Source organism: Oryx dammah, unplaced genomic scaffold (assembly GCF_014754425.2).
Source record: "Oryx dammah isolate SB20612 unplaced genomic scaffold, SCBI_Odam_1.1 HiC_scaffold_12, whole genome shotgun sequence".
NCBI lineage: Eukaryota > Metazoa > Chordata > Mammalia > Artiodactyla > Bovidae > Oryx > Oryx dammah.
In genome coordinates, this window is record NW_024070196.1 from 46,099,068 (window position 1) to 46,117,197 (window position 18,130).

General features: G+C 42.9%; 2 protein-coding genes across 2 annotated transcripts in view; one reads left to right on the plus strand and one right to left on the minus strand.

The window, feature by feature from the left end:
* Positions 1–18,130, plus strand: part of RIMBP2 (RIMS binding protein 2) — a 130,032-nt gene extending 111,902 nt beyond the window's left edge. The window contains exons 18-21 of the mRNA XM_040251596.1: positions 317–420; positions 3,857–3,928; positions 14,457–14,591; positions 16,708–18,130. Of these exons, the coding sequence (XP_040107530.1) occupies positions 317–420; positions 3,857–3,928; positions 14,457–14,591; positions 16,708–16,896 (500 nt within the window). The 3' untranslated portion in view covers positions 16,897–18,130. The remainder of the gene's footprint in view (positions 1–316; positions 421–3,856; positions 3,929–14,456; positions 14,592–16,707) is intronic.
* LOC120871554 (zinc finger protein 131-like) lies at positions 5,538–7,885 on the minus strand. Its single transcript, XM_040251595.1, has 2 exons — positions 7,503–7,885; positions 5,538–7,371 (listed from the first exon to the last, which is right to left on the minus strand). Exons 1-2 carry the CDS (start codon positions 7,532–7,534, stop codon positions 5,970–5,972), a joined length of 1,434 nt encoding a protein of 477 aa, XP_040107529.1. The 5' UTR covers positions 7,535–7,885; the 3' UTR covers positions 5,538–5,969.

The window sequence follows — 18,130 nt, forward strand, 5'->3', positions numbered from 1 at the left end:
GTCACAACTTGCCCCCGGCCCCCTCACACGCACCTCGTGCCACTCCAAGCCCTTTAGATTGACTATTGGAGTGAATTCCCTGCTCTAAGTCTTCCTTGTTCCTGTACACAGAGAGAAAGAAGTGGGGCTAGACTGGATTTCAGTGTTAGTGTAGGGAGCCTGGGGGCTTCCCCGGCTTGGCCAGCACTAGAGCCCAGCAGTCATCTCAGCCACCCTGGCCGCATGTGACCTGGCTTCACCGACCGAGTCAAGGGAGAGGGAATGCCACTGGCTTTGAAATCACTTCATGATGGTGTTCTTCTTGTGATGTGAACAGAGAGAAACAGAAGAAGCGGGAGGCAGCACTCAGTGTCGACACGAAGGATGGTGGCCCTGTACGACTATGACCCGAGGGAGAGCTCGCCCAACATTGATGTCGAGGTACCTCTGCCCACAACACCCTCCCTCCCTCCCTTCCCTGGAACCTGCACGGGAAGGGCTACTCAACCAGGAATGAGAGAGCCAGGAGGGCAGGAGAGAGGTCGCGAGCCTGATGACACACTCAGGGCACTAGCAGCCACTGACATAGGGTTTTCCTGGACCAGCACCCTGTGACCCATACCTGCTGTGATGGGTCATCCTGGAGAGAGAAAGCAAAACCTCTGACATGTGGCCAATGACACCCCCACCACCACCACACACACACACACACACACACACAGAAGGAAAATCAAGCAGAAAAGCTGGATGTTCTCTGTGCACATAGGCTTGGTATCCTAGGACCACTGGGAAAACTGACAAGCATTTGCCTTCAGAAGGATTAGATTTCCACTCTTTGGAGCAGTTTATTTAGACAGTTCAGTTCAGTTCAGTTCAGTCACTCAGTTGTGTCTGACTCTGCAACTCCATGAACTGCAGCACGCCAGGCCTGCCTGTCCATCACCAACTCCTGGAGTCCACCCAAACACATTTATTGAGTCAGTGATGCCATCCAACCATCTCATCTTCTGTCGTCCTCTTCTCCTCCTGCCCCCAATCTTTCCCAGCATCAGGGTCTTTTCAAATGAGTCAGCTCTTCGCATCAGGTGGCCAAAGTGTTGGAGTTTCAGCTTCAACATCGGTCCTTCCAATGAACACCCAGGACTGATCTCCTTTAGGATGGACTGGTTGGATCTCCTTGCAGTCCAAGGGACTCTCAAGAGTCTTCTCCAACACCACAGTTCAAAAGCATCAATTCTTCGGCTCTCAGCTTTCTTTATAGTCCAACTCTCACATTCATACATGGCTACTGGAAAAACTATAGCCTTGACTAGACAGACCTTTGTTGGCAAAGTAATGTCTCTGCTTTTTAATATGCTGTCTAGGTTGGTCATAACTTTTCTTCCAAGGAGTAAGCATCTTTTTCATGGCTACAATCACCATCTGCAGGGATTCTGGAGCCCAGAAAAATGAAGTCAGCCACTGTTTCCACTGTTTCCCCATCTATTTGCCATGAAGTGATGGGACTGGATGCCATGATCTTAGTTTTCTGAATGCTGAGCTTTAAGCCAACTTTTTCACTCTCGTCTTTCACTTTCACCAACAGGCTCTTTAGTTCTTCACTTTCTGCCATAAGGGTGGTGTCATCTGCATATCTGAGGTTATTGATATTTCTCCCGGCAATCTTGATTCCAGCTTGTGCTTCTTCCAGTCCAGCGTTTCTCATGATGTACTCTGCATATAAGTTAAATAAGCAGGGTGACAATATACAGCCTTGACGCACTCCTTTTCCTATTTGGAACTGGTCTGTTGTTCCATGTTCAGTTCTGTTGCTTCCTGACCTGCATGCAGGTTTCTCAAGAGGCAGGTCAGGTGGTCTGGTATTCCCATCTCTCTCAGAATTCTCCACAGTTTATTGTGATCCACACAGTCAAAGGTTTGGGCATAGTCTATAAAGCAGAAATAGATGTTTTTCTGGAACTCTCTTGCTTTTTCGATGATCCAGTGGATGTTGGCAATTTGATCTCTGATTCCTCTGCCTTTTCTAAATCCAGCTTGAACATCTGGAAGTTCACGGTTCACGTATTGCTGAAGCCTGGCTTGGAGAATTTTGAGCATCACTTTACTAGCGTGTGAGATGATTGCAATTGTGTGGTAGTTTGAGCATTCTTTGGCATTGCCTTTCTTTGGGATTGGAATGAAAACTGACCTTTTCCAGTCCTGTGGCCACTGCTGAGTTTTCCAAATTTGCTGGGATATTGAGCACAGCACTTTCACAGCATCATCTTTCAGGATTTGAAATAGCTCAATTGGAATTCCATCACCTCCACTAGTTTTGTTCGTAGTGATGCTTCCTAAGGCCCACTTGACTTCACATTCCAGGACGTCTGGCTCTAGACAGTTCAGTTCAGTGACTCAGTCGTGTCTGACTCTTGGCGACCCCATGAATTGCAGCACACCAGGCCTCCCTGTCCATCACCAACTCAGACTCACTCAGACTCATGTCCATTGAGTTGGTGATGCCATGTAGCCATCTTATGCTCTGTCATCCCCTTTTCCTCCTGCCCCCAATCCCTCCCAGCATCAGAGTCTTTTTCAATGAATCACCTCTTCCCATGAGGTGGCCAAAGTATTGGAGTTTCAGCTTTAGCATCATTCCTTCCAAAGGATACCTTGGTTGGATCTCCTTGCAGTCCAAGGGACTCTCAAGAGTCTTCTCCAACACCACAGTTCAAAAGCATCAATTCTTCGGCGCTCAGCTTTCTTCACAGTCCAACTCTCACATCCATACATGACCACAGGAAAAACCATAGCCTTGACTAGATGGACCTTTGTTGGCAAAGTAATGTCTCTACTTTTCAATATGCTATCTAGGTTGGTCATAACTTTCCTTCCCAGGAGTAAGCGTCTTTTAATTTCATGGCTGCAGTCACCATCTGCAGTGATTTTGGAGCCCCCCAAAATAAAGTCTGGCTCTAGACAAGATGTATACAAATCCCTGGTCCTTGGTATTTCTGTTGTACCCGATGGGTGACCAGCTTGTGGTTCAGATTCAGAGCTTAGGTGGATTCAAATTTCTGTATTGGCTTGATGAATGTGTGCACGCATGCCAAGTCGCTTCAGTCATGTGTGACTCTTCGTGACACTACGAACTGTAGCCCACCAGGCCCTTCTGTCTGTGGGATTCTCCAGGCAAGTACACTGAAGTGGATCGCCATGCCCTCCTGCCAGAGATCTTCCGGACTCAGAGAGACTGAACTCGTGTTTCCTGTGTCTCCTGTGTTGGCCGGCAGGTTCTTTACCAGGAGAGCCACCTGGGAAGCCTGGCTTAATGTATATATGATGCCTAATGGCTCTGAGAAATGAACTGTTTTCATGTCTAGAGATCAAAATGCAATTTTTTTCTGGTATCCTCTGCTGGAGTCAGTGCACCCACCTCTAACCTGGAGCGTGGCATGTAGTAGACATTTACTAAATGATGTTTAAATACAATGTTTTTATATATATTCAGTGAAAGGGTATTTGTGCAATGGTCCCTACACTGCAGGGCGCATCTGAAGGCTCTGTGGTTTTTAAGTTAACTATTTAACTAGCTGTAAAGACGCACCACCAGCAGAACCTGGGGATGATCTTAATTCTGGCTGAGAATTGGAGCACGGCAGCCCTTCTGTTGGAGACTTGGCCTCATATTGAATTGTCCTTACTTTCTAAGAGACTGGGAACACAGGCATCCATTCATCTGATATGTGCCCTTCCTCCTTATCTGACTGAAAGTGTAGGTTCATATCAAAACAATAAGAAAAAAAAGAGAAATCATACCAGAAATCATGAAGTTTTTTTTTTAAGGCAACGTCTATATCTAGGAAAACACTATTAACTTTATGTTCTGTCTCTACAGGCTGAACTTACATTTTGCACAGGAGATATTATTACTGTTTTTGGTGAAATTGATGAAGATGGATTTTATTATGTAAGTTTTTGAAGCATCAAATATATAAATATTTTTGTCTATTCTTTCCCCTAAAATTGTGCATGAACTTTACCTGGCTTGCTGAAAGGATGGCTAATGTGCTTGTCCTCCTCGCTGAGCACATAAAATATGGGAGGGCAGTTCTGTGATCTTCATTGTTACTTCTCTTTAAAAGGGGCATTTTCAATGCATATGAGCTGTTGACAAAGGAAGAGTATTCACATGCTCACATTAACTATTTCTTTCACCCAAAAATTTACCAAGCAGTTTAATTTTCTGGATTACTTAGTGCCTGCGTGCATGCTAAGTCACTTCAGTCGTGTCCGACTCTTTGCAGCCCTATGGACTCTAGCCTGCCAGGCTCCTCTGTCCATGGGATTCTCCAGGTGAGAATGCTGGAGTGAGTTGCCATTTCCTCCTCCAGGGGATCTTCCCCAATCCAAGGATGGAACCCGAGTCTCTTATGTCTCTTGCATTGGCAGGCGGGTTCTTTACCACTAGTGCCACCTGGGAAGCCCCATTTAGTGCATAGGTAATACATTTTCAAGTGGTGAGAGGAAGAAATACAAAGAAGCAAAATTAATTCAACAGAATCTCAAGCTCCTCCCTCTAACAGCCCTGTGGACCCAGACTCTGGGATAGGGATGGGGGAGTCCTGGCTCTGCCCTGGGCCAGCAGAGCGGATCTCCTGATATTCCTGAAAAGAAGGCAGGCGTGTTGGGTGGTCATCTTAGTGGCACCTCCCCAGCCAGACACCTAATCAAGAAACTCTCAAGTCCTGACAAGGCAGGTTTCTCTTGGGGTCAAATGGATTTTACAACATTAGGCACATGTGGTATTTCAAAGCTCCTCTGCTGCAGTTTCTGATTTTTTTTTTTTAATTTTAAAGTTTACTTTAAAAATGTAAATATCTCCCAATATTTAACAGGTAAAGAAAATAGCATATTGGTTTATTTTCTGTTGTTGTTATATTTTATTTACCAAGTAATACTGATTAAAAATATTTACACACCTACTTTAAAGTCCACAGTTTAGCACTCTTATTTGTATGGCTTTAAAAGTTATAGCACAAGATCTTTACATTAAGGACTGGGGGAAAAGATTCATTCAAAACAAAGCCTGATATATTATATACATGTTTTTCTCTGTACTTTATTTTAAATACATTAATTTTTAAATGATGCTCATCTTGTTTTCATCTGGTGGTAAAATATTAGTGCAACTTTTCATCAAAATAAAGTTTACCACAGATATAAATGAATTTTCCCAATTGAAAATGGCCCTTCAGCTGCCATTAAATGAAATTTCTCAACCTAAGTGAAAAAGAATTGGTAGCTGTCATTATAAGAAAAAATATATAAAGTACTACAGCATCACCTACACTGCTTACAACACAAATTTTAAAAGAACTAGAGATGCTTTATAGAAGTTTAGTTGGTTTTGAAAAGACACATGGGTGTATGTGTGTGTGTTTTTTAAACATTCTAGCAATTTGTCACCACCGTTTGCAGAGATGACGTCTATGACCATCAGTCAGGGCAGACAAGAATGTTGTTCAAACTAAAGGAAGCCAGAAGCCAAAATTTAACTGCACAGTAACAATGCACTTTTCTTCAGCAGTCTTGTTTCCTATATATTCAAATTTTCTAACATGCATCAGAATACATCAACTTGTATTCTAATGATTTTACGTTTGATTTTACAACATCGGGGGGCGGGGAACTTGAGAAAGGACATGACCAGGGAAAGAGAGTAAGAACTCTTACCACAATGAAAATATACATTCGTACCCAACTATATAATAAGAGTATAATCCATTTAAGTTTTCCAGAAATATACTTCTCAAAGCTTCCCATTCACTTATGGGAAAGATCCCTCCTCTGTGGCAAGTGGGGGGAAATCAGTCTGTTTCCATAGAAACAGTTCAGCACAACAGGAAAGAGTTTAACTTTGGTCCACATGTCTGTTAGCATAAGGACAGTCACACTGCCCATCATCAGTTCAAAAACTGATAAATTTAAAAATATGTGCATTTGTTATTTCATTCTAAAACTGGCATAGGTGTTCTGTTCTCATTTCCTGCCTTTTCAGCTTGGGAATCCACTGTTGATTTGGTCTCTAAATCCTCAGCATCTTCGTGTTCTTCTATAGCAGCCTCGGCAGCATCTGCGTGGGTAGGCTCTCTCTCCTCCTGGTTCATGATTTCAGGGGTCACTTGACCCAAGTCTGCTTCTAGAAGCTCAGTTTGTACTTCCACTGGCATCTGATTTACCCGTTCAACATGCAGCTCCTCTACATAGACTTCAGTACCTTCTTCAGTCTGAATTCGCCCCACTTCTAGGTAACTACTTACCTGGACCTGCTCTGGAAGCTCACTCATGTGTGGCTCGTGCCCTTGGCTGTCTTGGAGCAGATCTGGATGGACCTGTTCCACAGTCACTTGTCTTGAATCCACCTGAACCTGGAGCAGTGGTAACACATGCACCTTCCCAACTTGTTCTATAATAGTCATTGACGACACAGGTTCAGTTTGCACACGTGTTTCTACTGAAAGAACTTCTTCAGTTACCAGGCGCTCTGAAATATTATGAGTATCACTGAGATGCCTCCTTAATTCATTTCCTTGCATAAACCACAAGTCACACAGAGTACAATGGTTGGGTTTATCTCCAGTGTGTATCACCAGATGATCTTTGAACTGGTCCCAGCTGTTAAACACACTATTACAGACCTGACATTCATAAAGCTTCTTTCTCCCCTTTTTCGCTCCCACTCCAGTCTGGCATGCAGTCAAGTGACATTTGAGGGTACTATTTCTAGCAAATCGTTCGTGACAATTTGGACATTCAAAAGGTTTTTCACCTGTATGTTTTCGAAGATGCTCTTTAAAATGTCCAAAGTGGTCAAACTGCTTCTCACAGTACTGACATATGTGTATTTTTTTCCCAGTTCTCTGCTTCTTACTGACTCCACCTTCTTCAAGGTGGTAACAACTGAGGTGCTGTTTCCATGCGCTCTCCCGAAGATACCTTTTATTGCATATTTCACACTTGAAACTCTCAGTGGAGTGTGATTTCATGTGTTCCTGTTTGCTTGTGGGGTCAGAGGCACAGCCGTCTTCATCTTTAATCTGTCCTTTTCTATCGCCTTGGCGGTACTTGCTGGTAATATCTGCCAACAATGCCAGAGCGGAATCATCAGAGGAACCTGTGCTCTGAATGTACTTTATGGACTGCTTGGCAGAAGCCACTTCCTCCGTTTCGATGCCTTCATCTTCCACTTCGATGGTGCCTTCGGCGATCTCCACCTCAATTTCAACAGGTTCAGATTCTGCAGATGGCAACGACTCAGTGATAACATTTGAAGTTTCTGCAATCTTTCTTTTTTTTGCTTCACTTTTCCCTGTGGTATTTTCCTCTAGTGGAGCTGAGTTTTCTTTGTTTCTACAAATCCTGTTATCTTCTATCAGCATCCGTGAAATCGTGGCAGGATAATTTGCTGGCTTGCAAGTAGGGTAACATCTCTGATCCCTCACAGATCTTGCCAGATATTGGCAACCAAGAACAGGATGCAACTGACTTCAAGGGCTTTGATAGCTTCTAGCATCTGTAGAAATTCTGCTGCTTTTCATACATCATTGGCTTCTTCTTCTCCTTGTATCATTAACTTTGCTGTATATGTGAACTCAATCAAATGACGAAAGGCCATTTTACTAACACCTTCTATCTCCACCAAAGGTTCCTGAGTAAATCCCTGAAAGAATTTATAGAAGAACTTGCTGCAAGCAGCCAGAACAGCCTTGTGGGCCTTAAAATGGTGTCCATCGACAATCAGGGTGATGTCAGTAAACCGGTCCTGCTCTCGCTGTTCATTCAATCGGTCCAGGATCATTTTATGATGTTCAGGGAACTCCTGAAGGCATTCCATCGTCTCTTCGGCCTCCATGGCCGTCCGGTTGCTCTAATTGGAGTAGGGAGACGCGAGCTGGAGCGGGGTGGGTACAGCGCCGGAGGCTCCGAGCGCCGGGGCGCCCAAGTCCGGCAGGGGAGGAGACCCTACAGCCGCCGCGGCCCGCTAACGGCCCGCCAAGCCCCTCGGCCCGTCCCTGGCTCCCGCCTTCCCGGGACCCGGTCCGGCCCGCGGCCCACAACGACTCCCGGGTCGCCTCTCCCTCCCCCTCCCTACCCCTTCTCCCCCTCCCCGACCGGGCCCCAGTTTCTGATTTTTAAGAGAATAGTTTTTAGTGAGACTGTTCATGCTGTTACCAACCAGGGTTCTTGGCCTTCCCCAACCAATAGAAATTGATCAGAGGTCAGACAAAAAATTCAGGTAAGGCTTTACTGAGGCAGCAAACAACAGGTTCGCTTGCTTGCTCTCAGATGAGGGGGACGAGCGTGTTCCTTACATGGGGTGAGGGTAGAGGTGTGTCCAGGGGTCAGACCAGAAGGGTAGCTTAGGTGGTTTGCCCACCCCTTAGGTGGTGGTGTGTGCAGGGGGCATGTGAGGTACCCTGCTTTTGCTCTCAAACCTCTACTTTTACTCTGGGCTCTTCAGAAGTGGCTGTTGGGTTTTTTGCTCTCTTTGTACCTTGGTGTCCGTAATTTGCCCTAACTGATCCCTTGCATGCAGGTGGTTTCAGTTCCTTCCAGCTTCTTTGTGTTTTGATGCTGGAGGAGATGTTTCACCAGGTGCAAACACTGCAGCAAAAGGTCCCAGGTTCCAGGTCCAAGCCTGTCTCAATACTTTGTCCCTACATTGCAAATATTTCTTTTTCTAGATAATCATCTGCTTTAAAAATTTTCCTTTTTGTGTGTGGTTTTGTTGTCTTTTCTTTTATGAAGCAGAAGTTTTAAATTTTTATGTAGATTTTTATGTTTTTCGGCCCTTGGGAGGCATGCTTAAAAGTCCTTCAAGGTGATAGAAATAATCATTTTATCTTGGTTCTTCACTTTGATAGCTTCATTTTCACATGTAAATCTCAAGTGTCTAACTTTATTTCTAACTAGAAAAACTAATGTCCCCATGCCACTTATTAAATAATCCATCCTTTCCTACTGTTTAAAAATCCCACCCTTCTTCTGTGTACTACACTCCTAGTACACAGAATGTGTAGGACACTCCTAGGTACACAGAACCTAGACTGTATCCATATCTCATGCTACTTGATTCTCTCAATTATTGTGTTTTTATAATTCATTTTCATATTTGGGAGGGATCTCTTCACTAGGATCCTACCCCACAACAAAGCCATAGTACTTTATTTAGAGGCGCATTTAGTTTTTAGAGGAAACGGGAGTTTTTAGATAACATGACATTGTCTTTCAACTCTAAAATAGGTGTGTCTGAGTTTTTCTAAGTTTTTCCTTTCATCTGTTCATGAATTTATTCTTACACATCCTTATATATCTTTTACAGTTCATTCTTATGTTCTTGCTATTATGATTTTTCTGGTATATATTGTACTGGTTATTTAGAAAATATCTTGGAAATGTGTGTATACATATGTCTGTATCTGTTTTGTGTATATGTATGCAACACACATATATGTGTGCATATATGCATACATGCAAACAGGTATGAATGTGTGTGCATGTGTATGTATGTATATGGGCATGTCCACATATTTGCATGCGTGGGTATGTGTGCATTTTGTGTGTGTGTATGTGTGTGCTCTCTGTGCCTATCTATCTGCATGCACGTTTATATTCCCCTACAAATCTTTCTTCTGGATGCATTTATATCCATTGTCATCAGTTGGTTCTCTTGAGTTCCCTGAGTCAAGACATTTTGTCTTTTTTCAATATTTATCAGTCATCTCTTCTTACTGTCTTACCGCATCATTTAGAACAATTATGAATAGTGAGGATAGGGGGTCCTTGACATTATGTATTTTAGTAGGAATATCACTAATCTTTACACTGTTATGTGGTAGGCTAGACTATCAATACAGAGATGGTCTTTATAGTGTTAAGTATCCTGTTTTCATTTGGTAAGTTTATTTTTTTCTCAGTAAATAATTGACCATGGTATGCCACTATTTTTTACAATTATTTTTAAAGAGCTGTATTTGATTTGCTAACATTTTATTCAGAATTATATTTATGTTCCAGAAGTTATATTGGAATATAATTTTTGGAATATCTCTTATATGGCTTTTGGTATCAGGATTATGCTAGAATTGTGAATGAACTGGTAAACTTCCAGTATTTTTCATGATCTGGACAGCTAAAATGACACAGTTAGGTCTTATATGAAGATTATGTCTAAAAGATCTTTTAGGTTCACTGTCTTTTTTAGGATGCGGTTGTACAAAAGTTTTCATTTGCTTAAATGATTATATTCTTATTGAGTCAATTTTTTTAGACTCTATGTATATTTAGAAGGCCAGACCTTTCATTTAGATTTTCAAACATCTAGACAAAACTGGACATAGTATTATCTGGTTATTTAAAAATATTTTTCTACTATGAGCTGCATGTTTCCATTGCTATGTTATGTTTTATCTCTTTGTTTTCTTGGCTAGCCTACCTAAATTTTGCATGATAGTAGGAATCAGATCTAAATTGATATGAAATGTACACTTTTTATTTATATCTCCACCAAATGGCTTTAGTATTATTTTGTTGGTCTGATTTGCTGAGTAGACTGCCCAGTCCACTTATTCTCAATTACTTCTTATTTGATAAATGAGAACTGGGGTTATCTAACTTGATACCAAAAATCTCAAGCTTCACCAAACTTGTGTTGTCTGACATTGCATGCAATCTTGAAAGCTCTCATAAGAGCTTTTTCTGGGATATACTCCTGTGATCTCTTTCCAGTCTTTCCTCAGTTCTAAACATCCCATAATGAACAGAGAGTAGATGGAGGGACCTCTGTTGTCCACCTGGGCCTTCCCCTCCACAATCCATAGCATCCACAGTGAAGTCATTCACTTGAGATTTCCAGCACCCCATTATGCTTCCACCCTTACTTAGCCTGTGTTAACCAAGTGCTTGCATGGTACAGTGTTTCTACACCCAGACTCTTAAGTCATGTACTGTGATAGGTCAGAAGGAAACTGGCTGCACAATAGCAGTCTAAAAGCATTAAAGCCAGCAAAGAAGGAGAACTATGCGAGCATGACTGGGCTTTGTGCTGACTGTGCATGAAGAAAATGGAGCAGTTGTAATGTTTACTGCCATTTAGCCTAATGTAATCCAATTCTGTTTGAATGTAAGGTCTTGAGACAGTTTGTATTTGGCCTCAAACATAGAAATGAGGCTCAAAGAGGACCAGAGATCTGAGTGTGAAGGGTGTGCAAGAGGGAGAAATGTCAGGTTTCTCTTAGAGAAAGTTATAGTCAAGGATTTTGCAAATGGACTGTTGAAGGGAGGTGGGAGTCCCAGGGGGCTTGGTGACGTGTCACCAAGAGTCCAGGGTACAAACTATGGAATGACCCAGGTGAGGAATAAGGACCTGAACTGAGATGGTAACGGAGGCAGACAGACACCGAGGGCTCAGATGGTTAGTTGGGACATCTTCCAGGAAGATCTCAAGATTCTGCCTTAGCTGATGGGTGCCCTGGGTAAAACAGGGGACACTGTTGAGAGGAAAACATGAAATACTAAGCTTGAGGCTACAGAGCCTCTCCAAGATGGAGGAGCACTCATGCCCCTGGAATGTTCTAGTGATCACATCCGACAGCGGCATCACGTGCACTGCTGACACGTGATTTAACAGAGCTGTATGAGGGAGGCTCAGGAGAAAAGAGAGGGAGCACTGTAGAGACAGTACCCCACACCCCATTCAGTGAGCCCAGGGCAGGGCTCAGCCCGGAAGCCTGAACAGGCGGGAGGGTATGGGCCTCTGGTCACACGGGTGCCTGCTGTGCTGTGAGCACCGTACTGATGGGGGTTTGTGTGTAAAGCTGTGTTTCCACAGGACAGAGTCCCCAGGCCTGAGCCAACTACTCCATCTGGTGCTCGCCCAAAGAAAGTCATTTGCTGATGCTGGAGGGAAAAAAAAAAAGCTGGCTGTTAAAGAGTTACTGGGAGGTCTGGACTGTATAGAGATTCCAGTGTCTGTGTATTGATGTCGTCTGTAACCTTTGATGTGGAAGAAATCACCAGGGACACGTGCACAGTAAAAGATAAAGGTGTCCTAGAAAGTCTCTAAGTAACACCAACAGAGAAAAATAAGCTAACAGGAGAGCCTGAGGAAGAAGGGCTGAAGCTGTCACAGGTGAACAGGAGACTGGAATCTTCAAGGTCAAAGCAGAAGGCAGGTGATAGCTGAACTGGGCAGGTGGATTGGGGGCTCAGGAGGGATTACTGCATAGGAAAACATGGGAGGTACCTGGACCTGCCTCTTTTTAAAAAACTCATTTTGATTGTGATAAAACACGTAAAACACAATTTAATCACTCGTTAGTGTATAGTTTGATGGTGTTAAGTACACTCATATTGTTGCACAACCATCACAACCATCCACCTCTAGAACTCTTTTCATCTTGCAAAGTTAACACTGTCCCCTTTAAATACCAAGTCTCCGCTGTCCCCAGCACCCACCATTCTCCTGTGTCTATGACTGACTACTCTAGGAACCTCGTGGAAGTGGAATCATTCAGTGCAAGTCTTCTTTTAACCATTCACCTAGCGTGATATCCTCGAGGTTCATCACCGTGGTAGCATAGCTCAGATTTTCCTTCCTTAAGGCTGAATAATACTGCATTGAGCCACACATTGTTTATCCATTCATCCACCGACGCACAGTTAGGGTGACTCCATCTTCTGGCTATTGTGAAGACTGCTGTGAATACAGGCATACCAGAATCTCTTCAAGACTCTGCTTTTAATTCAAGTAAATACCCAGAAGTGGAATTGTTGGATCATATAGTAATTTTAATTTTTTGAGGAACCAGCATACTGTTTTTCCATAGTGACTGTACCATTTTACAGTCCCACCAATAGCATGCAAGTGTTCCAACTTCTCTGTATCTACACCAGTATTGCCATCCTAACGTGGTTTTGATTTTTGTTTCCCTAATAAATAGTGATGCTGAGCATCTTTTATGTGCTTGTTAACCCTTTGTATGTCTTTTTGTGAGAAATATCTATTCAGGTTCTTTGCCCACTTTTTAACTGGGTGAATTATTTTGTAAAGCTGTAGAATTTCTTTATATATCCTTTATAACTCTTATTAGACAATGACTCGCAAGTATTTTCTCCCATCATGTAGGTTTGCTTTACACTCTGTTGGTTATGTCCTTGGATGCATATTTTTAATTTTGATGTTGTGAGCTGTCACTTTCAAATTGTCATTTCCTAGACCTGTTGAACAAAGAGACTCCCATGTTATCTGGGGCCAGTTCTGAACTTGGTTTTGGGTTCTGTGGGGCAGTTGGCACCGGGGGGACTGACATGTGGGCCGTGAACCTCTTGATATATCCGGTGTGCAGCTGGTCTAGGTTACATGCTGTATTGCTGATCCTGCTGATAGCGCCAGTTGTCTCGCTGTTCACACTGTCTGCACTGTTCGATGAACCCATGGTAGACAAGGTGTGAGTAGTAAAGCTGGAAGAAGACCTGAGGAGCCGTAGGAACTGCAGACACGGTTATTCTCTCCTGGTTGACGCAGCAACTATAGCATAACCTAACACATCACAACCTCTCTGCTGGCTGATGCAGCAGCCGTAGCAGTAGACACGCTGCACTCTCTCCTCCCATGGCTGACACAGTCGTGATGCACCAGTAACGCGCCTGCTTTCTTTAGGTGGCGCTCATACAGGCTTACTGCACAAAGTAGCCCTTGACCAAGCGAGTACCTCATGACGCCAGTGCACAGTGCTACAAATGATCTCAGCTGTTACATCGTCACTATTTACACTATGCGGAGTGAGAGAGCCTGAAACCACCATCTTGGCTAATTTACTGTCTCCTCACACATAGGCATGTTATTGAGTAGAAAGGTATCAACTGAAGCAATCACCTCTAAGGAGGTATCGACAGTTTCGTCTTCCTCTGTTGTGTGGATCCTTACAGTGAGACTGTAGTAAAGCATAGGATGAACCATACAAGGGGGAACTGGTCTGTCCCTTCAATCCTGCCTCTGCCCCCACACCCCTCAGGTCCCCTCTCTCAACGTGCCTGAGCAATGGTATTTTTACAAGTTCCTTAGGGACTCAGAGGTCAGCCAGGGCTGAGAACTATGAAGTGAGATGCTCTCGAGGAGTGTTTCTAAGCGTGGCTGATCCTAAGACTCACCCAGCCCTCTTGGCTGGAACAAATTCTTCGGCTCCACCGTAGACCAAATTGAGACTTGGCGTGGGGAGGGGGAAGGGGGGAGATGGGCGTGACCCTGCACTTCAAGCACATGGCCAAGGTCATTCTTGTGACCAGGGGAGTTAGGAAACACTGGGTCCCAAGCTCTCCCACTTTTGAAACATGATAAACTCACTGCTCTGAGCTATATCTCTTTAGCAAAAGCAAGAAGTGGGTTTCTGGGAACAAGAGTCAGTCATTCTTCTTTCTCATCTCTGTGTTGCTAGGGGGAGCTTAATGGGCAGAAAGGGCTCGTACCTTCCAACTTCCTAGAAGAAGTGCCTGATGATGTAGAAGTCTACCTTTCCGACGCGCCGTCCCACTACTCGCAGGACATGCCAATGCGCTCCAAGACGAAAAGGGTAAGCACAAGCACTCAGCATGTTTCACCCCCTCCCGCTCTGCTGTAGATGGTCTAATACAGCCTGTGCGTTGCTCTTTTTATATCTTGGGCCGAAAAGCATAGACCCTGAGTTTTTTCTCTGCCCTTCCATGGGGATTGTGCCCAAAAATTCTAACCATGTCTATTTGTTCCACCAAAATGACCCTTTCATCAGCCTGCTTTACTCACAAAGGAACTTCCCATCCTACATCCTAGGTGCACATTTCAGTTTGATCAAGAGTGAGGAGGGGATGGCTAGTCCATAGATTCAGTGGCAGTAATGATCGTTTGCCCTGTTAGGACTTTAACAGATCCTCTGAACAAAGGTCAGAGAACTTCTCAACCATAAATACCTATTAGATTACATTCATGTTTAGTGTCTCATTTTTATTTTATTTCATCACTGCGAGTTTTTATATATTATATTTTTATATATATATATTTTTATTTCTTTGCTCATCTGCTTGGAAACAGAAGAAGAGTGTTCATTTCACACCTTAATCAGGCAATGTAGCCTTCACGTAAGTGAGCAACTGAAGATACCTATAAAGATACCAACTTAAGCTACCTTAACTGGACCAATGCGGTAGACTTAAGGCTTCACTGTGGGGTTAAAAAAAAAAAAAAGAAATATGTCTCAAAAACCCATTGGACCTAAAGTATTACTTGGTCTCAGTTGTAAAGCAACTGAATTTGCAGTGAAATAAATCATCTTTAATCATTATTTCCTCTGATTTACATTAAGAATATTTGAAAGGCCAACATTGGGAACATATTTCTTAACAGGCTAATTGTTTGTTTACACAGAGTGTTCCAATGTCTACTCATAATTAAAGCTGCATATTGCATTGTTAGCCACTCGGAAAAAGCACAACCTAATAAATGTTTACTATGGAAATTTTACTTTGAAAAAAAAATGCAACTCGAGATCGAGCTGAGTAGTGAACAAGAGGTGATCTAGAGTTGGCACTGAACACTTCCCATGCTGGCTTGAGCAGCAGACGGCTTTTTCTTAAGCGCCCACCCCTCTACCTTACAGGAGAGCTGGTGCTTCTCCTCAAAGCACAAGTGAGTGTCCTGAACACAAAAGTGTTTGGTGGAAGACTGCTCTGTTGGTATACCAATGCAATACTAAGTTTAATGAAACATGCAGCTCAAACGATTGCATTAGATGGAATAGATGGTATCTTCAGGTGTACTTTGGGATGCTTTACTAGGTGTTTTCCATTAGAATTAGACCTTGATTTTAAATCCAAGTAAGCTTGAAGCCCCTTGGCTCATATCATTTGCCTGTTGAATAATGAACACTCATATTAGAGAGAGGTTTGCTCTGGTGAGGTAAGGGAGTAAGAGGAATTCAGGCATGCCAGGACCAGAAACGTGGGTGAGGCCAGTTGTCATGCCTCCCATATCGTTCTGCTCTTGCAAAGCAGCATTAAGCACTGATGTGTACAAAGTCCTACCATGTGCTCTATATTGACAAAAAGACATCTTTAATATCTTGGAAATAACAAAAGCATACAATAAGGGCCTTTAAGCTTTCTTTGATTGTAATTAAGGTTCATTTTAGTTTTTTTTTCTTTCAACCGGTGTGCCATCTCCAATGTTTCTACAGTATACTAACTAACCCAGGAATGCACTCAACAATGTCAGGGTTTTATATACCCAAGTAGTTTTCATATACAACAAAACTTTAAGAAGTTTTGTGTTAAAGATTACTTTTGTGTTTAAGATGGGTACTTGGCCAATAGTACTCTCAACCTAATTCAAAATAACTGTTTTTTTTCCTGCTCTTGGTCTTAGTTTACAAAGTAAATTATTACCTAGCTTTGTTTTGCCAAAGCAATGGCCACCCCCTCCCCGGAGACAAAGAAACTGGAAACCCAACATTGATGGCTAGACCCCCTGTAAGAGATATGCCCTGGGAGAGGTGTGAGCCTCTCATGGCATACTTTAACCCTTGAAAGAAGAAATGATCCACCCTTACCTTGCCTGGTGGGAAACGGGGCAGTGTGGTGTTTCTGATGTTACCGAGTGAGCGGATGGATGTTGTTGGCGCTCGCGCACTCAATAAACTGTAACAATGTACCTACTAGGTTCCTCCTGAGGGTTCAGGTACAGCAAGGAGAGCGCCATCCCCCACAGTACATCTCCATTCGGGGTCACCTACGTCATCTATGGGTACTGGTAGTCCTGGGAGAGGCAGGGAAATGTCCTCGAAAAAGAAAAAGGGGCTGCTTTCCAAAGGCAAGAAACTGCTGAAAAAGCTGGGTGCAGTGAAATGATTCATGTGCTTCCGGACAACTTCCAAATCTATGTAATTTTCTTTAATTCCAAACTAGGGCTTTCATGACTCAAGTACTTCCTAAAAAAAAACAATCTTCTCCCCTGACACCAGTAGAGAAATGCTCTTTGCACTACCATCCACTTTAAGCCCAGCGCCAGGACAAAGAGCTGCTGGTGCTCCCACCCGCCTCCGCCCACCGCTCTTATTAGTGCCCGGGCTCTGGCGGGAGCTGGGCTGTCTCGTGAACATGCAGGGAGCCAGTAGCTCTTTGTAGCTCACTCCCTACCTGGGATTCCAGTCTTTGTGCATTTGTCATCTGCCCTTAAAGGAATGATTTCAACCTCTCTCCCTTTTCAAAATGCTTGCCTCATAATGCATAACTCTCACTTTAACTCTGGTCTTGAAATTCCTAGTTTAATCGCCTTGATGTTCTGCCTTATAAATGCACAATGATTTGTACTGTCTAATAAAAACTACAGTGTACACTTTGTATGTGTGGTGCATTCAGCGCTCTCATCCTCACAGACACAGTGGTTTGAAACCAAGTTGTGCAGGCTGTGCAATTTCAGATCCTGGCTTTTCAGCTTTTAAAGCAAGCCAGGCAACACACAGAAAATGTTTACCTATTCAAATCATTCAAAAAAGAGGCGAGGAGATTGCTTTGGTAAAGTACCACACTTCTCCAACCTGCCAGAAACCTGGTAATAGTCATTGCTTTCAGTGTTACATTTTGTGGCATATGGATTTACGTTACTTTCATTATTTGTCAAAATACCATACACAGTCAACAATGAACAGCACACACGTAAAGCAATCCACATAATGCATAAGCCACACCAAAAACATCCTAAATTTAAGTCTCTTCAAAATTATTCCATACCAATCTTCACCATTGGCACTTGAACAAAAACAGATTTACAAAGTTGTTGGCAGATGTATTTGATGGTTACTATTTTGTAATTCTTGTCCACTTGTAAATTGTTTTTACTCTTTATACATACTTTTCAGACTGCCTTTCTTTTGTAATTTATGGAAGGTTTATAAATGAATGACAAAGCTTTCCCCATTGTGTCTTCAAAAACTATATTGTAAATTGTAATATAATAGTATGTGGTAGATTTATTAAAAGGAAATTACTCTATGTGTGGTTAAGTTCTGCGTGGGTGTGTGCATGTGTACAGCTAGTGTAAAATATTTTATAGAAATAAAATTTGTTATTTTATACAATGCCA

Bases quoted from the DNA above. Each gene is read 5' to 3' on its own strand.
- LOC120871554 (XM_040251595.1), bottom strand. From the start codon at position 7,534: ATGCTAGAAGCTATCAAAGCCCTTGAAGTCAG. The intron at 7,372-7,502 runs TTGCATCCTGTT...CAGGATTTGTAG, and splicing joins ATCAAAGCCCTTGAAGTCAG to AAACAAAGAAAACTCAGCTC.